At 37.0% G+C, this 23010-nt stretch overlaps 1 protein-coding gene across 2 annotated transcripts; it reads right to left on the bottom strand.

Moving 5' to 3' along the window:
- Positions 1-1795: 1795 nt before the first annotated feature.
- WASHC3 (WASH complex subunit 3) lies at positions 1796-15460 on the bottom strand. 2 transcript variants are annotated; one of them, XM_042838021.1, is made up of 7 exons: positions 15358-15460; positions 14268-14366; positions 11977-12042; positions 11295-11423; positions 10344-10454; positions 5449-5513; positions 1796-2160 (listed from the first exon to the last, which is right to left on the bottom strand). In XM_042838021.1, exons 1-7 carry the CDS (start codon positions 15406-15408, stop codon positions 2076-2078), a joined length of 606 nt encoding a protein of 201 aa, XP_042693955.1. In that variant the 5' UTR covers positions 15409-15460; the 3' UTR covers positions 1796-2075. The 2 variants fall into 2 exon arrangements, with proteins under 2 accessions (XP_042693955.1, XP_042693956.1); XM_042838022.1 differs by having other exon boundaries at positions 10344-10451.
- Between the last annotated feature and the right edge of the window lie 7550 nt (positions 15461-23010).

Raw genomic sequence — 23010 nt, 5'->3', positions numbered from 1 at the left:
CTTAAGCAATTAAATTCAGCATGCTTATATGAACAAAATTACTGTTTAATGACAAATATATGCACATGTAACAACTGATTGTCTCACATAAAAATGGACTGTAGGTTAAGGGCATCTTATACTCCATTTAAAAGGTTACAGAATTGTAAAAGACAACCTATTTTATCTTCTTCAGACTGAAATTACTTCACAGAAAAAGCTTCTCCAAAATGATAAACAAAACGTTAAGTCAGGTTCAGTTTTCCTCTAGTCAGAGTGTCACAACTTCACAACTTGTCACAACTTCAGTATAGCTGATTATAAAGGAACATGAATTAAAGAGACTTCAGAAGAATTTTCCCAATTTTGTTTAAAACACAAAGGAGTAAAATGGCACTGCAACATTGGTTTACAAAACATCACTTTTATTATACAGATCACTTAAATAAGCTTTCAAATATAGATTTCAAAAAGTTTTTTAATATGTTTCTAAAGTAACATTATAACATTTACTTCTGAAATATTTATTGCTAATATGTTAATATTTCTCAAGTTTTGCCAAGTGTTAGCTATTGAATATTTCTGTTTGTGTTCAATAACAATTAACTCATCATTGAAATGCCACTTCCAGACACTTTCTAGTGCCTATATACCTTCCTCCAAGGGATTCAGACTATATTCTGATTTATGCGTTATGAAGAGCTTGAATACATCTGCTTGACTCAAATGGGAGCCATGCTTAAGTTACAGGAAAAAAAGATCAGCTACCCTATTGAAGTGACAGAAATAACTAAGAGAGGAGATAGTGACTCAGCCATTAAGGCTAATAAATTTACACACTCAGAGATTCAGTTTTAGTATTTTCTTGGTCTTGGGAAGAATGTGAAATACCAAAAAGTGATTGATTGCTGGTCACACGATTCTGGTATAATCACAACAGTCTGGGGAATTCAAACAGATTTTGAAGAATTTAATGTGGAACAAATTATATTAAAGAAGATTCTTTAATGAAATGTCATTTTTGACTCACACAGCAGATTAACTACTGTGGAGGGAAGTCTTCAGGGCCAGCCTGGCTCCCAGTTGATTTCTTCATATTGTTACCCAATGCATCCTCAAATGATAGCAAGGTAATTTCACCATTACATAAACTGAATTTTGACTACTGAAAATATCAGCCAGGCCACTATCGTGGAGGTGGTTTTTTTATCCTATGTGAACTGCACAGCAACAATTCCTTTTCAACAAGCCAAAAAGTGCTCATAAAATGTTTTTTATTGACCCATGTGAGAGTAAAAAGTGAGAATCTGGTATTCTGTTAACAATGTCCCAGTCACTTGCTTTTCTTAGTGAACTTAAAAAAAAAAACACCTTGCAGTATCTGTAGTATCTGTAGTTTCCTTCACCACTGTAACCTGAATTTGATAAATAATTACACTGAAGAGCAGGAATTTATTTAACAACTTTGTATAACCTCTAGCATGAAATCAAATAGCAGTATATACTTTAAGAATAGGTATTTTAAATATGTAGTCTAGGCTCTTTCAAAACAGAATATCACTGATATGCAAACACTACGAGATAGGTGGCTTCAGTGTAATTCTTGTCATACCACTTCAAAAATATAGGACATTTGAGAGGAATAAAAAAAAAAAAAAAAGGCAGTTCGTAAGTTTAAAAATAAATTTTGATAAGTTACTTTAACTGAATGCTGTGGGACAGAAGGCAACTTAGGTTAGAAGTCTTATACAGAAACCCAGGAATGAGCAGCATGCAGTCTTACAGACCTGGAGGTTTAAAGAAACAAAATTTCTGAGGTTTTTTTTTTTAGGTAACTCCAGAAGAATCAGAAAGAATCTGAACTAACAAAGGATAAACATCACAAGGATATCGCAATCAATTTTCATGATGGAAAGTTTCAGGTCAAACACGTTGCCTGCCCAGACTTCTTGGGAGAGAACGCAGAAGATCTCAGTGCTAAGAAAAGCTGTCAGATAAATCATGTCACTCACGTAATGCACACAAAATCATTATTTGCAAAAGCTCCAAACACATTAGCACTTAATGGAGGTTTCCAAAGGCTAAAATTGGTCTTTTTAGTCACTAAAGGAAGATTCACTATCAGAACTGTCTTCTGCATTCCCATCATCTCCCCAAGCAGGCACAGGGGCATCTGGAGTCCTGCAGGCAAGAAGAAGTGTTTATGTTGTAAATCCTAGAAGGTAGTTGAGTAACTCAGTAGGCCATACCTTTTACCAAATTTACATGCAATTTATATCCACAGCATTTAACATATTAATTATTAGCTTTACAAATGCACACCTTATCGGCGTTGCTTCACCTAGAACTGAAAGATCAATACTAGAAACTGTAACTCGCTGGACATTAAAATTCTGTAGATATCACTTTGAATGCACACCTTCAAGACTATGGGAAATTACGATAGTTCACTAAGAAGCAGCAAACACTTGAAGAGAGTTGAAAGCAGGCAATACTGATTAATTTTTTTTTTTTTTTTTTTTTTTTAATCAGAGGTTATAGGGCTGAAAGGAACATGCTGTACACCATTAAGCAGTGTAAATAGTACATGAAAAAAAAAAAAGACAGGAAATGAACAATATTGTATCCAACTAAAACTGCAGGGATAATTTAGAGAAGCAAAGAAGAATTACTCAGAGTGGAATTTGGCTAGAACACTGGGTTAAATTTGACATGCAAGAGCAGCCATGGGATTTTTATTGACTATAAATGATCAGACTTCTAGTATTTAGTTTTGAGAAGAATATTTAAGATGAACCTCAACATTGTGTCAAAACATTTGCTTGTAGAAATCTACTGGGAATGGAGGACAGAGCAGCAAGTCATCTACAGAACAACCACCACTACTGACCACAGATGCTGGTTCTCCTTTGAGACTCTCTTTTATGTAATGAGTTTGACAATACAGGCAAGACTGCCGCTGCTAAATTCAGAAACCAGAGTACAAAGTACACGTGCAGCTATACTTGGCAAAGGGCAAAGAATCATCTTTACAGAAAATAGCTTCTTATAGTTAAATGCTCTTTTTGATAAAACATAAAATTTAATAAGTAAGGTAATAATTGCACTCTTTTTTCCTGTTATTTGTCTTTGGGTTACCACTCTGTGTCATGCCAGAGTATTTCTTACCCAACTTCAATTGTTTATTTTAATGTCTCTGTTGGAAATCCCTAAGGTACACTCACAGTGTTTATAAGCATTCTGGGACAAAAGTAAGAAGTGCATAAAAGAACCGTAAGAGCCTTCTCCCACCCCCCTGCACACCTCCAAAATAAATTAAGAAAGGGTTTTCTTTCTCATGCAAATACCACTTCACAATATTATTCCTTGTTGCCACGGTAATGACAAAACAGAAGAGCTGTGCAAAGACATGTGATCTGGAGAGAGCAGTGCAAAAACTCTCCTTTAGTTAGGAGAAGATCGCAATGAATTCCTTTACTTCAGGAGAAGCAGGACAAAATCTCCTGGAATTGTAGACAGGCAAGAGAAAAAGGATAAGAAACAAAAGTTAAAAATTAGATAAACTAGCTTAATAAAATAGGCAGTTTTCAAAAAAAGCTTGTAGAAAGCTGAGAAAGGAGTGATAACAGAAGTAGAGGTAAAACATCCAAAGGAAGAGACCATAAACATCTCATTATTAGTCAGCTGCCCTAAGGCCACAGAAAAAACACACAGTCACCAACAGGCAGCTGGGACAGTCTGTAGCAAGTGACTCAGCATACAGCAATATGTAAATGTTCCTAAATGTCACTGGGACTGAGCTAACAGGCCTGAGCCACCTGAAGGCCCATGAAATGTTGCGCGAATGGCAAGATATATCTAAAAAAAGTCTGTATGATACTGGGACAAGAAAGCAAGAAGATTAAAAAAAAAAAAAAGAAAGTTTGCCATGGTTTCTCAAGATACATTTGAAAAAAAAAAATAAATCTCAGTAATACTGCTTATTTACACACACACACACACAGGAAACGTCAGTCACCTTGCCAAAAATAATTCGCTTTCTTTAACTAGGCAGATAGGCAGTAAAATTTTCAAATTGGTAACAACTTAAAGACAATCTGCCTGAACGTCAGTGTTTCAAAGAATCCTTGAAGATGGACTGAGACCAAACCCCAGTCATATTCTGTGAGCCTCAAATAATGGCAATAAATTTCTGTCTTAACTCCATCTTAAATCAGGAAATCCAAAAGCAGATACTTAAAAATGCAGCTGATTATTTTTCTTTTTTCTTTTTTTCCATTTGCAATAAAAAATCCATCAAAGTATGAGCAAATAGCATTTACACAGAAGTATGTACTAGGAATACAGAGTAAGAAACAGAACAGATTTAACAAACATATAGTAAACACACGTTTGATAATCCTTTCTCAGACCTATATAGATTCTTACTTGCATTTTTATTTCTTGTTTGATCAGTAAAAATATCAAATTTTTACTGAGAGGAATAACTACTTCAGGCTTACTGAGACACCAGGAAGCAGCTGGGAGATAAAATGACTCAACATATGACAGTAACTCAGTTTCCCAGTATTTTCATTTTAGTAAACATACTATAATAAGGCTCCACCAAAAGGAAAAGAGGACTTGACATCATCATACATCAGCAGTTTCTGCAGAGGATGCAAGTATTTCAAATGGTTTGGTGGCTACAGGATAAGAACAAAACTTACTGTTTATTATTTCATCACTCTCAGTTTAATACATTTTGTGAAACAGTGCAATGAAACTAAGCTACACCTGAAAATGTAAGATTCTAAAATCTGTACTTTAGATAAATCAGTACTGAAAATGATTATCTATTCTTAGTAGTTGTTACGTTAGGTTGGCTCAGTCCAGTTACAACACTGAAATGTTGACTTCAGCTTACTCTATTTATGCTGAGCATGTACACTGTATCAGTACACTCTACTGAGGGAATCTGATAATAAGCCTATTACTTCTCATATACATAAAGCAAAATAAAATAGAGCTTGTTTTCATTACTCTACAACGATGACATCTGGCTACCAAAGTGTTGGAAGAAAATTTCTGGGATATATCTCATATTGAAAACAGTACAGACAAAATGGCAACTGACATATTATTTCATTCCCTATTGCTAGATGTACATTGACAGATGTCACCTTGTCACTGCTATATCCTTTCAGTTGAACTTGTGCTTAGCTTGGAAGAAGTGATCCCACTTCTTCTCAAGTTTGGTAGGTAATGTTCTGCAACTTTCTGTTCGGGAGGGTGCAATATATGTACACCTACATTTCAAGCTCGGCATTTCTTGGGCTATGCCTTGGACTAGACAATATTGAAAAGGCATCTCTTACTTGAGATCACATCCTTCATCCTATGATGCCCTTCTCAGACCATCTTTTTTCAACAAATGGTTGCATTCCAGCCCTACTGAAAGTTACAATTTGGAAAGGAAACATTACTTACTCAAGAAGATCTGGATTTAGCCCCTCAGAAATCATTTTGTTTCGTATGGCCATAACAGGAACACCCTGTGTAGGAGGAGAAGTATAATATAAAACTACTGGACACAAATTAGTGAATTTCACAGCTTCTTCTGAACTCATTTTCAGAAAAAGATGCACAATCACACGATGAACAAGAACATGGATTGATAATCTCACTTGCCATCAGTATGAACCTAGAAGCAAGTAATGTCGGAGATCAAAGCCCTTTTTAATCCTTCTTATCTTTACGGCAAAATGTCTCAAAAAACTTGAGGAAATCAGCAACGGACAAATTGATTTGCAATTCATGCAGATAAGCCCAGTATAATGAAGTTATTTCTCTCAATGAGAATATGAAGAAAGCACAAAGTAGCACAAAGACAGCAGAGAGCAGCTGTGCTGGAAAGACAAGAGAACTCAAGACATGCAAGGTACAGCTTCAGTGGTAAAAGCATCTCCTATTGCTCTGGAAAGGTTTCTCATGGTACTGCCAAAAACTGGAAAAGTCTTTGTAAAGTATGCAGGAAAAAGGCAAACTGGACTTGAGAAGAGAATGACAATTTAAAAGTGAATCCTCTGAATACAAGTGCTTGTGAAGTCAGGGTTGAATCTTCAATGATGTGCAGACAGATTACAGCCAGCTAAGAAAAAATTCTTTTTACTTTAAGTCCTTCCACAGCTTCTTCACTTTGTTTTATTCAGCCCCTCATCTTAGATCACATGCTGAAGAACACTTTGACCCACACAGTCTTACAAAATGCATTCCAACAAACTGTTCCTGTGCTTCCACTACAATTGCTCAAAGAAAATGTGCTGCTTTGCCATCTCCTGTTGCAAATGATCAGAAACACCACCTGAACCACAGCATACCAATGCAGAGGGGGGTGGTGGGGAAGATAATTGAATCTCTAATCCCAAGGGACAATAATACTAGTGCTCTAGGAAAGGCAGGAGAAACCTAGAAAACTAAATGAACAGTACTGCAGGATTCTTTTGGCACAGGGCAAATAACTTTTGTCTAAAGTAAATAAAATAGTGATAAAATAATGAACAGTAATGACTGATGTTCCAGAGAAGAACACAGTTCTAGTGACAACTGCAGTAGCTAACCTGGCAAAGTGTGAGCTAAGCCAGTTGCATATAGCTAGCGGTCTACTAGGACTAGACAAAAATCTGACTCAAACAGTTGTGAGGCATTAGATTATGATACATAATTTCTCAGTAAATAACATTTCATGCACATGACAAAGGGGAAACAGTTGAGTATTTTATGACTGTTTAATGCATAGGGTCCTTCATCAGCACTGAATTGTTTACGCATCAGTTCAAGCCAACTGAAAACAAGGCACTCTTATTTGCTCTCAATGAAAGGAAGCTTAGTATATGAACTAATAACAGTGGAGTGGAGACCGTTATATCGTTATGCTCTCACTTGGAGAAGTGTTTTATTCCAAAACTGTATGCATCAACATATGCAAGAATCATTTTAAAACACAGAATCTATTATCTGATAAAGATTTTTCTTTTTAAATCAGAATGCCAACCGCTAGATACATAAACTAACAAGTTTGCTTTGTAGCTAGTGGAAGACACTTAAGGTCACAGCTACTGGAGAAGTCTCTTCAATACTTGCAGACTCGTAACTCAGAGACTTTGTAGAACGCATTGCTTCAACAGTTGTTAACAGAAATAGATTTTGCACCAATTATAAAATAGAGGAATTCATGCAATACTAACTAGCTCTCTCACTGTTGTAGCATCAGAAACATTGTGATCATTCATGTACTAGCATAAGGTAACTCATTACTTTTAAGACTGTTCTTGTGAGAAGTCACAGCCATCTTAACTTCTTAAACACCTTTTAGGTATTTTCTGCTTATAAACAGAAACTTTATGTTCTTCAAGTACCATTTTTTCCCTATTGGTAAATTCTGCCCTATTAAGTTTTTTTAACATTTGTAGTCCCAGTCCAAATAAAAAATAAATTTAATCTGAAAGACAATACATCTGAAGACTGGAAAAAAAGATTTCAATACCTTCATGTATCAGATTCACCAAACTTATCATAAGTTTAATCAAAATTCCCCTGAATGCTGTACACCTTTTTCATCAAGGGATAACAAATAAGTTTATATCTATAATTGTTTATAATACAATTAGGGTACTACAAATACTGTATCCTTCATATTTTCTTAAGTTTAAACTGGAAAATCAGAGTCTAATAGTGCTGTGTATTATTAAAATAAAACAATTATTTTAAATCTAAACATTAACTATAAACTATGATTACACTGAGCAAACAAGTCAACTTAAACGGCAGGCGTACTTTTTTAACACAAGCCAACACTGAAGTCTCATCCCTGTCTCTTGTCCACTTAAAGTTTGACATAGTCTAAATTCAGCACACTGTATCCCAGCCTATATCCAGGCTCGTCCTGTGGCTTAAGAAGTGTGCAGATCCTGGAGAACCTACGCTGCAAGTGGGAATCTCATTGTAAAAGAGTTTTGGTCCTCCTCAGTTCAGAAAGAGGTTAAATATCATTACTGCTGGCAACTACTTAGGATCAGTGTAGCAAGCAAATTTCACTTTTATTTGAGTTCGTTAAAGCAAGAATCAATGTATGTTAGGCCAATCAGTATCTTGGCCTCTACACAGTCACATCTGGTGTTTAGAATCCACCAGAAGTACATTTACTTTAAACATACCATGTATCTGAAGCCTTGCAGTACTCCTCTCACTCTGTCAATACAAGAATTCTGAACATTTACTGTAGCAAACATGATACTCTTTTTGTAATGTTTGCTTGAATACTGCTGCTTTGTATTTAAGAAAAAAAAAAAGAATTTTTGCTCAACGGCACTCCATCAAAATGAGTTTGTTACAGTTCCACAAAACAGCTATCCTCAGCGTAAAAGAAATACCACTTCCAGTGCTAATTCTCCAATACTAGAAATATTGTGGGCCATAAATAAGTGATCAGTTCAAATAAATCTTCACTTAGATACTTAATTTCAGCAAATAAGTGACACTAACTGAACTACCTGACTGGGCGAGAAGACTAGGTTGGCAAATAGAAAAACACACATTAATATGTAGCATGTTAGCTTGACTTTCCTACCACACTGTTTACAACTGGCAGAAGAGTCATCAGGAACTGCCAGTACAAAGGATAAATGTGGAAAGTGAGATCTTACTCCTCCAGCAGTCACCAAAAAAAAAAAAGTCAAAGTAATTAGACCATCCAGCACTTTCACATCCACTTTGAAATCTGGCATCAAATCAATACACTAACAAAGTATTCCGCCCTTTGCCACTATCCCACTGCTTGGCTTTCCACATGATTTGTAATAAGCCAATTTGTGATTCAAATGAAAACTAAGCTCTGGAACATCATCCAAAGAACTAAGCTCACCAACTGTAATAATTGCTCCAAAGAGGGAAAAAAACCATGCAGTTAGTTTTCACATAAGCAACATTTTACTATACTGTGAGTTAGTAATGTTTTCCAGGATTATCATATATATTTTAGAGAAAAATTTCCAATGATTGCTGGAAAATAAAGACAGATCTTTTTTCTTTGTTTCCAATGCTGTTTTTAGTTTTGCGGATGTGAAAAAAGAGCTCTTAAAAAAAAAAAAAAAAAAAAAAAAAAAAAAAAAGTCACGAAGAATCTCCTACCAATGTTTTCACTCCTTCATTTTCATGAGTGTAAGTACTGAGATTATACTCATTTTCTGTTTATCTATAGAAAAAAAGATAGATGAAGTGGGAAACTAAACGCGCATCATGAATAGCAGGGAACTGAAGTGAAAGTAATTAGTTAAACAATTCTTCTACCTCTACTTTGAGCTAATTAGTTAAACAATATTTCTACCTCTACTTTGAGCCCTATGGGAATAATAAACTCTCCTGCTCTAGAGAATACTGGCAAAGCTTTGTGTTGTACCCTGCAGCAAATAAAAGCTGCAAGCATGTCTGTGTGCAGGGAATGACATCAACTCTGCCAGAGTAACTACGCTTCCAGTGCAATCTTCTATAACTCCAAGTAGTATCACTCTGCTTTTACACATCTTCGTACCCTCAGTTCACAACTATATTGGCAGAATTTTGTAGAAAGAACTCGCCTGAGGCTGTCTGCAGGAATACATTACATCAAACCATTTCTTAGAGAAGACATGCTGCAAGTATGCAGATGGATTTAAAAGTAATGCCTCCTATTTATTTCCATGAAATCAATAAGTACAAAGAACACAATAACACTTCTTTTATTGAGCAAATTCTCAGCTACAAAACACCATTTTTCAACACCGTTAGCCATGCATTTTTATTTTTTTTTAAACCAGAAATGAACAAGAGTCGGCATTCTATGCTCATAAAAATTCACAAGACTGTCCAGAATGTGACTTGTCCTTCATATCATTGTTACATCTATTGACGTAACCACTCACTGCCTCACTGCGCTCACATTCACTGTTTGGTCTCCATACATTTAGCTAGTGTTGACAAATGTAACTGGGTACCATTTTTCCACACAGAGGAGTTCAGTTACATATCTTTGCTACATATACACTCTTGTATCAGACACCATTTTGTTAGGCTGCCCCTCTGCTGCCATCTGTTGCACAACAAAATGTAACAATGTTGATGGGAAGGTTCTAACTCTACTGCCATAACACCAACATCTGCTTGTGACACTGTGGGACAACACTATAGAACAGGAGGCATTACCTTCAGACCAATCCTTGCATGTTAATGCTATTCTAGCTTAAAGATTATTGACACAATGTATGCCTTCCACATTCACTTACAGTTGTGTGTGATGTTTCACCTAAAAATAACTGACTACCCAAAGAACGATATGACAGCTGACTTACCACTTGTACCATTTTGAGATATCTGGCATATCTTGGGTCTTTGGCCACAGTTCTCATATTTTCTGTTACTATCTCCGTTTTCTGTAATGCTTCTTCATGTTTATTATTCTGCTGTATACAAGGAAGATAAGACTTCAGTGGTTAGGCTAGGTACACAGATCAGAAGCACTGAGAGACTTCAATCCAAGAAGTTTGAACCTGAAGAGTAAAGTACAACTCCTCTTACATCATGATTTTTCTGATCTATACTCACAGAATCACAGAATCGCAGGGATTGGAAGGGACCTTAAGAGATCATTGAATCCAACCCCCAAATACTTCTGGCAATAATTTACTGTACAACACATGGAAAAAAAATTCAACAGTCCAATACCACAAGACATCCATGCAGCCTAAAGCAACCATCAACTGTATTTAATAAATAAAACAGAACTAATTTAAACACGTTCTTTCTATGAAAGATTTTGCTAAGATCATATTTATTATGTTTATACTGTAGCTCTCTCCCCAAGTGGTCAATGCATTCTGCCTTCACTTTAATAACCACTATTAAAAAAGTATGCTAGAAACTTGAAGTCGACCTAGAAGCTCACATTCTAAAACACAAGAAAAGAACTGGAATTATGTGAGATGAGCTGTTCCTTTCATTCATGACCTTTCCAATCTCTGAGGTAATTCATGTTTATATTTTAGTGTGACTGACCAAAGAGGATGAAATCATTTACTATTTGATTTGAGTTAGTTCTAGTTATTTAATCCACATATTTATGAAAGGGTATGGCCTTGTTTTAGATGCCATTGTTTAGTTTCATTAATGAAAAACGTAACTTCAGATCTTTACAGACTGCCCTCTTTAAGTAGACTTACTTCTTCCATTTGCTTCAATTCAGATTAGAAATTTGATATGAAGAAGTATATTCCTTCAATACACTATTTATCTTCATTACTTACTCCAGACTGAGGTGACACAGCTGCCTGTTGATCCGTAGTAGCTGGTGCCATGGGACTAGTTGTAACATTATTCAGATTTGCACTGGACACTTCAAATTTGACATCCTCTAAGCCAGGAATAGAGGATAACTGATTGGACAAAACATGATCAAAATAAGCAGTGAGCATATTCTAAGTCTATACATAGAAGAAGGTCTGCAGTATGTCACTTACTAACTATTTCACAGGTGAGTTTCACATTAACATAGCTGTAATATTTTATCACTAGTTTTGGAATTCCAATTGCCTCTCTTTCCACACTCCTTCACCCTCTGCCCCCCTCCCCTCCCCGAAAAAAAAAAAAAAAAAAAAAAAAAGAAAAAAAAAAAAAGAAAAAAGGGACTTCCCTGTTCAGGTGGTTTCTATAAGAAAATCCCAAAATGCTCAGTTGAAGCCTTTACTGCTCACACTGAGCTGCAGGGCAAGAAAGGTTTCAACACCTTCCCAGCATTTTGCTACTGCCAACAGAAATTGCTTCTGTCATTAACAAAAGAATTGTTTAAAGTTTTGGCTGTTTTTTTTTTCTTGCAGCTAATTAAATGATAATTCATGACTACTGGTTATATCCTTACGTCACCTTATCTAAAGAACATCCATCAGACACATCTGTCACTGCTCAAAGTTAGTCTGTACACATACAAACCTTTGCATCCAATATATTGAGTGTTGTTTCAATTTGCTGGATACGGAGAGAGAGTGCTGACAATTTCTAGAATAGAAAACAATTAAGATGTGAAAACACTTTCCTGGGCCACTAATATACATAACAGCGTTAACATCTAGTTAAATAAAATCTCTTTTGGTTTCAACTTGCAAAAGACAGTAGAGTATAAATGAGATGAACGTACATGAAATAAACGAAGCAACGCCATCACCCCTTTTTAGTACAGTAGCTACAGTGGTTCAAATTGTAACTAATTTTACTATATATTATTTGACATACAGAAATGAAGACAGATTATGTACAAATGGCAGCCAAAGTAAGCAGGGCACTTTGGGCAACCAAATGACAGACTAATGGCAGACACACTGTACTCTCACAGTTGACCAAAATAACTTCCTTCAAAGCTTTTTCCAAATGTGAAGGAAGAAAAGATGTGATGTGTGCATATGCAACTGAACACATACAAACAGAAATATTTGATAAAGATTATAGCAGGTGAATGGAAGTCTTAGACAGTCACAGTGAATCTGGACTAACCAGAAGGTTTATATTTTCCAAGTATACCTCAATAAAATTTGGATATATTTTTCTTACAAACAACTTAAGTTTTTCTAAATTACTCTATAAGCACAGTCACTCTGTTAACTAATCGTTACCATACTCCACCAGACCTGTCCAAGTGAAATTGGCTTAGCACGCAGGCTGGCAGATATGTACCACTCTGACAGCTCTCTGGCACATGGGCAAGATTCTGCCTGGCTCTTAAGCAGAGCTTTAACACCCTAAGAAAATGGCAGTTCTGCCAATACGCTGAAAAAGTAAAAAGGGAGTGACAAAAGTTAGTCTTTCTGGATAGTACTCTGACTTGTTTACAGACGGCTCTTTGTTCACAAAGAGAAATCAGCTGCCTTGAAAGGATCTATACACTCTGCAAGCAGTGGTCAAAAGGGGAAGAAAGATGCACAAAAGATAGTTCTAAAGACATATCAGCTTGACAAGAATTTAGAGGTAGGCTGGTGGCAGCCTGAATTCTGAATTTTCTGACTTCTGCTGATTTACACTGGGACCATGTACATTAAAAACACTTCTGTACTTCATAAATGCAAAATCTTTTCAAGTTTGTAGAGTAACTACTAAGTCTGTTCAGCAGCAACACATTTAGGTTAACTAATAACTGCTTTATTAATCAGACTTCATAGTGTTGCTCCGTGCTCAAGATGGCTTTTTGTATATACACCTTGATTTCTGCAGTGCCTTTTATAATAAGTAATATTGAGATCACATGAAAATCCAGTTCTGGACAACTGATAACATCACTGGGCAGTGACAATATCCCATATACCAAGTCAAGAAAATCCAGTTTTTTTGATTTTTTTTTTTTTTTTTTTTTTTTAATTTTGAAACCTATATGTTAATATAGTAGTCAAAATTTATATTTGCCAAGAGTCTGGCTGTAACCTTTACTAATACAAGAATTTCTCAGGTTACATTGCTTACTCTGGATCTGACAATTGCTGATAGCTAGGGCTGTATAGTGGCTTTTGTTGAATAACCTAGTACACAGCTACAAAAAGCCCAACAAATGACAGAAAGTTAAGCTTACAGCCACATCAGAAAACATCAATTCTGCAACTGAAGAAGCATTCCTTTCCTGTCCTGTGGAAAATTTTAATCCTAGTAAAATTCCAATGACATTAAATTTGAGACAAAAACTTACTACTGATTTTTAAGAACTTTTTTTTCCTTCACAAATCATAAACATCAACTGCTTCATGTTCCAGAGTAATCACTTGCCAAAAACATCCCTTTTTCACATCAAAAATTGTTCGCCTCCAGAGATATTTGTATACCACCCTTTTAAAGTAAAGGCAGAGAAAACTGAAAGCAAGTTTTGATGCAGTGCTCTATGACACAGATGAGGGGAACAGAGAATGTCAAAATGGTGTCAGCACCAACAGAGCAGCCTCTTTCCAAAATGAGACTATATTCACAGTAGAAAGCTCTAAGAAAGAGAATCAAAGTTCAAAAGCTATGCCAAATATGAAAGTTCAATGAAATAAGGTTAAGTGAGGCATAATCAGCAGTGGATATATTGGAGGAAAAAAAAAATCTGTCTTAGTAATGCATTCAAAATGAGCAGAAAGACTGATGAGCAGACTAGATTCTAAAGCTACTGTTACAAATGCAGCAAAAATAGTGATGTGAATTGTCCTCATTTCTAGGAATCTTTCTCGTGGAATAAAGTGAGGGATGAAAAATAGCAAACATACCTCTTCACAAACAGTAGAAAAGCGGTTCAGAAACTGCACTGTGTGAACAACAAATTGGTTTAGAAACGCTACAGTTCTTTTCTGCTGAATAGCAGGAACCTGCAGTAAACAATACGAGAAAATGAGACAATTTGTAGGTGCTAATCCTCACTTTTGGACTGAAACACGTATTAAAAATGCAAAAATTCAGGAAAAATATTTGGAGATCTGCCTTAAGTGTGTTTGCTACGGATGCATAAAATCTAAATTTACATAACATATATGAGGATTGCTCCAGAAGTAATGCCCCCCATGTTATGATGCTGGCCAATGACATCAGAGGTGGATGTTGGTGGTATGGCAGCAGAGGCTGAAACCTTCGCACTGATATTCTGTTACATTCTGTGTGATGTTGTTTCCACGAGGAAAAAATGGCACCTGTTGATATTCATGGAGGCTTTCTGAACGTTTCTGGAGACCAAACAGAGGCTGTGAGCACAGTGAGGCTGTGGTGGTGTGTTTCAGCAGCACTGACAGCAACAGAGGGTCACCTCTGCTGGTGCAGATTGTTATAAGCACAGCATGCAGGCTGTTACTCACTACAGGTGAAAAGACAGAGCTAACGGTGGTGACTGTTGAAAAACTGTGCTTTGTAGCCGAGAATTTACCAAACAGCATTATTCTGCTCTTTGTTGTAGTTTCCATGGAAATTAAATAGGAGGCACTACTTTCAAAGCAACCTAAGTAAAAATCCTTTTCCGCCACCAATATCTAAGAACACACTTGAAAAGTGGCAGGATGCACGGAAAAAAAGGATAATATCCAAATGAAGGAATGTTATCTTATTTCAGAAGCTTTTAGATGGAATAGCGAACTCTCCTCAGAGTTAGCATTAAGAAACTAAACATCAAGAGGGCAAAGCTGAGCTGCTCCTTCTGACGCAGAAGGAGGAAAACAAATCCTCCACGTCAGATGCGTATGCTTTTCAAACGAAAAATGAAGAATATTATGTTTGCTAGAGAGAAACTTTCACAACCAAAAGCGCTGCACGTGAAGCAGCTCCGCTGAGGACGAGGGATGAAGCGCCAGGCGAGGCGAGGCGCAGCCGTACCTTAGTGAGGTCGATGCCGGAGCCCACGATGGGCAGCCCGTCCTCATCCATACCCGCGGACCGATAGACTGCCCGCACCCCGGAAGCCCCCCGCGTTCTCAGGCGTGCTCGGCCCGGAAACAAAACCCCCCTGCCCGCCCTCCAGGACTGGGCTGACTGGTCTGCACATGTGCGCTGCCCGCGTGGTGCACCATGGGAAGTGTAGTTCAGGAGGGGGAGTAGGCGCGTCCCTTCCCGCTGCTTTGCAGCACCTCGGCAAGGCGCTGCTGAAGGGTTAACGTTAAGCTTCATCCATTTCGGCTTAACCAGAGAATCATTAAGGACGGAAAAGGCCACTAAGATCACAGAATGAAATAAGAGAATTATAGAATGGTTTGGGCTAGAAGGGTTTAAGATGATGTTGGTCCAATCCCCCAGCTACAGGCAGGGACACCTCCCTCTAGACCAGGCTGCTCAAAGCCCCATCCAGCCTGGCCTTGAATGCTTCCACGGATGGAGCATCCACAGCCTCTCTGAGAAACCTGTTCCAGTGTCTCAGCACCCTCACAGTAAAGAATTTATTCCTGTTATCTAGTCTAAATCTGCCCTCTTCCAGTTTAAAGCCATTGAAGTCCTCCATGAAGACTATGTAACATGAAGCTGCTCCTTGTTCCCATGCTCTGTGCATTAGTGTGCAGGCATTTGATCTGGGCTCCCATTGAGGCTGATTTAGCAGTTGGAGTTCTCTAATCCTGCACCTTAAGGGCTGTCTTGCTTGTGATCCAACTCCAAGCCCAGAGCATCCATTACCATCATCAGCCTCTAAATGGGATGCTTTGAGGATCACTTACCTCAGCAACCCTAGTTTAAGTCCTAGTTTAAAGATTAAACTGGAAACCTTGCTGCCAAAGATGGTCTTCCTCTTCTCTGAGAGATGAATCCCATCCTCTCCCAGAAGAGCAGATTACTCAAAACTAGTTCTATCACATAAATAGCCAAAGCCCTGTTCATGACACTGTTCCCTTAACTATGTATTGATTTTCTTAATTCTATCAGCCCTTTCCCTCCCCATTTCCCTAACCCGGAGGATTGATGAGATTACCTATGCTCTCAGCTCCTTGTAGACTCTCTTGATATTCTTCAGGTTGCTAACATCTGTGTTACTGGGGCATCAGCAGGCTGAAGTCTGTGGGATGTACAAGGTCTGGCTGACTCTGTGTCACATACCTGATGTGGGCCCCTGGCAAGTAGCAGACCTCTTGAGATAGCAGGTCAGAATGACAAATGGATGCCTCTGTACCCCTCAGAAAAGAATCACCCACCACAATCACCTGTCAATTTTTCTTAGTTGCTGTAGTTGATCTGCAACAGGTCTGGCTGCCTTATTCAGTTCAGACAACGTACCTGTTACTGTTTCTCTTTCCTTCTCAGTCTGCTGAAAGTCAAAGTGGTTCCACAGAGGCACATCAGGCTTTGGGGCAGGCTGCTTCTTCTTGTTAGTCCTTCTCATGGCTATTTGCCATTTCTCACCACTGTTGTCCTTCTCTCCAAATGGGTGTGCAAGTGGAGGAGTTTGGGACTGCTTGTCCCCAGACTGTAGATTCAATACAGGCTGCATGTGAAACTTGCTGTTTCTGCCTCCCTGATTGTACACAGCCTTTTGACAAACTCCTGTAGGTCAGTCAGTTGTTGCAGCTGACATATATTACAAACTGTGAACAAAGACTGAGATTGTTACTTTACAGCACAACTGTGTCATGCTTGACTCAAACTGATGGTCCCTATAAAAGCTTCAGAAGGGGATCTGATCTCCTGGCACTGCCACCCACATCTACTATGCATGCTAATAACATTTTGAATATGCTATGTACAGTTAGAGAGTTATAAAGGAAAGCTAAACAGAAAGTATATTTGACTCCATGTTGTTCAATATTAAATATTTAATTCCTGCATCTTAATAGGTCCTTTCTGGTTTAAGCCATCTGTTCTCTGGAACTCATATGCCAGACAACTGTTTGAGACCAAAGTTGTAAAAGAACAAGTCATGAAGCAAGAGAACATGTTGTCTCTATTAAAAGTCAGAAATTGCCAATACATCATGCATCTAATCCCTAGGCTGATTAACTACAAATGACAGATGAGAAATTAGTTTTAAATCCCCAAAGACATGGCTCCAGACAGAGCATTGGGCCACACTTGCATTTGTAAGTAAACCTCAGCTTGAACACTATATGCAAACTGCATCCACTGGCAAATTCTATGAAAACCCTATGAGACTTAGAACTTATGTTAGCCAGGAATAATCAGTTCAGAAAAGAATCTATCCTTTGGAAAAGGGATGGGAACACCGAATTCCTAGTCTTCATATCAGGGGTAAGTTTTGGAGAATCTAGGCTAAGCAGCTAAAAGTCTCAGAATGATGGTATGTGCTACGTTGGTAATCTTTCTTCCAATGGAACAAGAAGCAGCCCAACTCACTCAGTAAAGCTTCATTTTAATTCTAAGATTGTGTACTATGGGAAGGCAAGAAAAATCAGAGTGATATGGAGCCCTTGTTTATGGCAGTCAATTCAACTAGCATGTAGCAGAGGAAATTCTTGGTAAAAGTTCTTTCTGGCTACATCTGAATACTGCTAAATCTAATAAAAAGCTATCTAAATTTAGAGCAGTTAAGAATGTACCATAGTTGGAAGCTGTCAGTAGGAAGCTTCTCATGTGATGAAGAAACAAAATAACACTATTTACTTCAATACTCGGAAGATTATAACCCCAAACCGCCCTGCTAATTTTAAAATGTTAAAAAGAAAAATCAGTTTACTTCCAAATGATTTCATTTTGCCAAGCATTTTACAAACCCCACATTCAGAATCTGTGACAGCTAGAAAGCTGCAGATAGAGCACCTAGATTTGTTACTCCAAGCTTACATAAAATCCTAATTCACGTAGGAAACAGCTTTTCTTTCATTTCATTTCGTGCTTTTTATTTCATCACTTTCCTTAAGTAACCTGCTGCCACACTCACAGCTTTGTTACCTTTTAGTAAAACATTACATAACAAAGTCTGCTCACCCATACTGTTTGAATTGTTGAACAAACTGTATTTTCTATTATGTTGTGGGGTAAGGGCATGCAGTTGGCAACTTCTAAATCTCCCAAAGGCAGGGCAGGGGTTAGTCTGTAAAATTAAATAGGTTTAATCGACTTATAGGAATTGTGTGAATTATTTTTGGAGAAAGGAACTGCTAAACGATCCAAGCGAATGCTTCTACTTTAATTACTTCAAAAAATCCCTTAGTTATATGCAAGAAGCATTAATCTCATTTACCATAAAATGTCTGTAATGTTTTCAGGCAATGCTAGAGCAATTTAATAATGTAAATGCTTAGTTAAATTTTTAGAGACAAAGAGATTCAGATCAGTTGGACAAAAAAAATCTCACAAGAATATGATCTTCTGTGAACTTTCTGGTACTTCCTGCTTTTAATTTGGCAAAAAATACTGCATAGAAAAAACTGCAACACAGCACTTTTTTTTCCCAGCTGGAATTAGGAAGTGCAGGGTATGAAAAGTGAAAAACAGAGTACAGGAAAATGATCTTTTTTCTCTTTTTTTTCTTTTTTTCTTTTTCTCTCAGAACCTCCTGGAAATGTTTTAATTGATCTGTTAAACCAAAACTATTAATATTTGAACCCTCAGTGGGAGTATTTATAAAAAGAAGTATCACAGAATCATAGAATTCTTAGAGTTGGAAGGGACCAAGGCCATCTAGTCCAACTCTCTTGCAATGAACAGGGACACCACAGCTAGGTCAGGCTGCCCAGGGCCTGATCCAGCCTTGCCTTGAAAGTCTTCAGAGATGGGGCTTCAACCACATATATATAATTGAGCGATAATATCCTAATTTATGGATGTTAGTCAAACATGTACTTTGTATCAGTACCTATACTGGATGATAAATACCACATTAAGGAATAAATACTGCACAGTACATAACTGCTGGCAGTTCATACCCTATTTATGTATATGTACATGCATACACGTGCTTAAAGGTGGAGACATGAAAGAAAGATTAAAGACTGATTAACAGCTACTAAAATATACTTCAGTTGAACATTAGTACCGTGAAGATGTTAAGCCTAGAGATGCTGAGAATAACTTGCACAGCAAGCTGGAGTGCAAGTTAGCAGAGGATAACTTGTGAGTGTAAGCAAAAGCTGCATGTACAGACCAAAACTTTGTCCTCATTAATGAAGATATTTTGTCACATGATTAGCATGCACTTGAAAGTAATGAGAACAGCAAAAGCTTCAAAGCACTGAAAGTGATTCGCTACATATATTTTTATACTACCCAAAATCAGAGCCTTTAGTCAATTGCAAAGCAGAACTGCAGAGGCTGAAAAAACTGGCAAGTGCTACTGTACCGTATAGTGTTCATATGCATTTTATATGCTGATATACTGTTACAGGTCCCAGGACATAAAATTCTCTTAGAATCAGCATCGAACTCTAATAGCTATACAATTGAGAGGTAAGTTAAACTGATACAAAAAGTTGGTCCAAAAAAATTTCCAGACATGGTGTCACCTGATCCTCCATAGGGGCAACAGTTGTTTTTACTAAGGTGGTCCAATGAACAGCTGAAAAGGTCAAAGTGTAGATCAACATTTTTTTGATTTCCCATGGAGTCCTCTAAATCCATGCTTACAAATGGAATTCTGGCAAAACTTTCCATACAAAACTTGTATAGCCTCAGTGATTTTCCCCCAACTGAAGCAATAGAAAAAAAAAAAAAAATCTATCTCAGTAATAATTTAGGTATGTCAGAATACGTACGCAGCAAGCCAAGAGAAGGGTCAGAGAATTACCAGCCCCATGATTGTTAGGCAGACTGAGTAATGCAATCTCAGGTGTTATGTAGGTTCAATTTAAAAAACAAAATGAGAATTAAGTGATATATGGGCTACAATTCTCTGAAAGCAGCTCTTTAATTTTCAGTTTTCCTGGTACAATGCTACGGCAACATCAGAGATTTAACTAATTTATTTGTTCTGCAGGGAAGAACTTTGGGACCATGCCAAAATCATTAACCTTGTTTTTTTTTTTTTTGTTTTTTTTTGTTTTTTTTTGTTTTTGTTTTTGTTTTGTTTTGTTTCTTGTTTGTTTGCTTTAAATACTCTCTTACACAGGAAGGAAATGATAAGAAAAGCCCTGAGCTTGACAACATCATTCAAGTTCTTGGTAAATAGTTTTAAGCAGTCCTGAAAACCAAGGATCTTGGCGTCATAATTAGACCATAAAGAAATTTCTGCCTCTTGTCTCCTTGCAGTTTGAGCAGCTCCAAATAATAAACGAAAAAAATACCTGACTCAAAGTGTACCTATATATATCTAACGCAAACTGCCTTTGCTAATATGTACTGTGTACTGAGTATACTTTATATTAGGCATACCAAGATGCTATATTAAATTTTGCTCTGAAGGACAAAACAAAACAAAACAAAACAAAACAAGCTGTTTCACTTTCACTATAGTAGCAGTATGGCCAAATTCCAAATTTTTCTTTCAGACCCACAAAAATTTTAGCTGTCTATGAGCCAACTACATCTCCTGTTTTTACTTTACCTTCCCTTTCAGTTTCTGGTCAAAAGCTGGGGCTAAGAGCTAGATTAAGTGTTGTATCTTGAAACATCCTCTGCTTACTTTGCAAATTAAGCAAGCACCAGTCAAGATTGGACAGCCTTCCAAAACTAGGCTAACGGTAACAAAATTGTGTAAATTCCAGTCCAGCATTTTTTAGCATTTTGTGCATGGAGATTTCCTTTTGGTTACCTTTTTTTTTTTTTTTTTTTTTTCCCAACCATTTGCTATTAATTCTCTACTGTCCAAAATAAAAAAGGGTAAATTTTTATGGCTGTTAGTCAGTGGAGCCCAAATGGAAAACTGTACGTCTCTGGCAAAATGAACACAAAAGAGCTCTATATTCTGTGGACTCCAGGGACTCAAGTCTTATAGTAGCATCAGCTACTTGCACTTTCCTAGAAAAGATCATCTGGATGGTGACAAAGGAGGGGATGAATCAGAGTGCTACTCACTGCGGGAAGTATATTAGATGCATTAAGTCCATTTGCTACATTACAAGGGAAAATGGTGAAAGTCCTTGTATCTCTAAAAATTCCATCTATATTCTGGTTGCATCATTTGAAGAACTCAGATAAATAAACTGCAGTGTGGTATTTTGGCTAGAAATTAGAAGAATAACTAGATACAGATAGAAGGAAAAACAGAAGATAAAAAGGGAGAGGATCTGGAGAAATGCTGTATTCTGGAACATGGCCAAAGGTGACTTGAAAAGGTAATACCAAAGGCATGATGATGCTACTTGGGAACATGCAGCTCTTAGGTCTAGCTCCATTTCCCTGAACTTATCTCTCATGAACTATCACAATTCAAAGCCAACAGGCTCTGGCCAACTCCAACATCAAGACAAGCAATGAGATGCTCAGTGAAATGGAATAAACAAATACAAAGCACTCAGTCTGATCCTGTATGATCAAAGACTGTCCAAAGAGTACAGGTCAAATTCTTTGAGAATACTGCTATAAAATTTTCTTGGTTGCATGCTAAATAGCTACATGCTTCTCGGGTCCATTTCCACTTTTATTCACTTCTCAATGCTACTTTGCTTGTTCTAAACTTTTGGTGCTTTCTCACAAAGAACTAAGATACCCAAAATGGCTTTATAAGGTTATCTGAATACTTACTTTTATTAATGAATGTTTTGGTTGTATTGTATGTGGTTGAGTGAATGACTTGGAAGAAAAGAAAGGGGCCAAAATGTTGCATGCAGCTGATTCTGACTGGACACCACAGTAACACCAAAATGTTTACCCATATTTAAATCTGTTGGATACCCTCAGACCAATTCTATCAGCTCTTCGTTTGTGGCATCCAAATGGTTTTTAAAATATTTGGATTTTAAAATTTTCTTGCTTTCTGTTTAAGGATCATAAATATTGTTTTAATAACCACCTCTTTCAGAGAAAGCCTAGGAAAGTGAGCAATTTTTCAGATTTCACTATTTTGGACTACTCGATCCTTCCATCTACAGAAGCTGCTTAAATTTGAGACATGGAATAAAGTTCCACCGAGTCAGCAGAAGTTAAGTCTGTCAGAATTGCAGGTTTTGTTTCGCTAGCAAGGATTAAAAAAAAAAAAAAAAAATTAAAAAGAGGTCTTTCAGATCATTTGGAATTGTCCAATTATATAACAGTGTGTGGAGACAGAGGTATTACCAACTACACAAATGAAGTTCTTGATGTATGTTAATTATTGGCTTTTGCTTGTTTTGTAGCACACAGAAGAAGACGGCAATAACACATCTACCTTGTTTAGAAGATGGCAAACAAATTCAATTTAGAGTACATGTGACAACCCTAAAATGTTAAAAAGACCTTACAAATTATAACAGTATCAATTTAGTTACTGAATATTTTTTTCTAAAATACATTTTATACTGCTTAATATAAATCAGTAATAAGAGTATCTTGGAATAGGTAGTAAATGGCTCTTAGTTTGCTGGCAACCCAAATAAATCTATAAACACATTTTTTGTAGAGTTCAATTTGATTTTTTATCTATAGGTATTAAAATTATTGTGATTACACCATCAGCTT

This window comes from Centrocercus urophasianus, unplaced genomic scaffold (genome assembly GCF_019232065.1).
Source record: "Centrocercus urophasianus isolate 14NV4802_14NV808 unplaced genomic scaffold, USGS_Curo_1.0 seq_73, whole genome shotgun sequence".
NCBI classification, from domain to species: domain Eukaryota; kingdom Metazoa; phylum Chordata; class Aves; order Galliformes; family Phasianidae; genus Centrocercus; species Centrocercus urophasianus.
This window is presented reverse-complemented; position numbering and strand designations above follow the sequence as displayed.

Bases quoted from the DNA above. Each gene is read 5' to 3' on its own strand.
- WASHC3 (XM_042838021.1), bottom strand. From the start codon at position 15,408: ATGGATGAGGACGGGCTGCCCATCGTGGGCTCCGGCATCGACCTCACT. The intron at 10,455-11,294 runs GTAAGTAATGAA...CCTTGTATACAG, and splicing joins CTGTGTCACCTCAGTCTGGA to CAGAATAATAAACATGAAGA. The intron at 2,161-5,448 runs GTAAGTAATGTT...TCTTGCCTGCAG, and splicing joins CTAAATCCAGATCTTCTTGA to GACTCCAGATGCCCCTGTGC.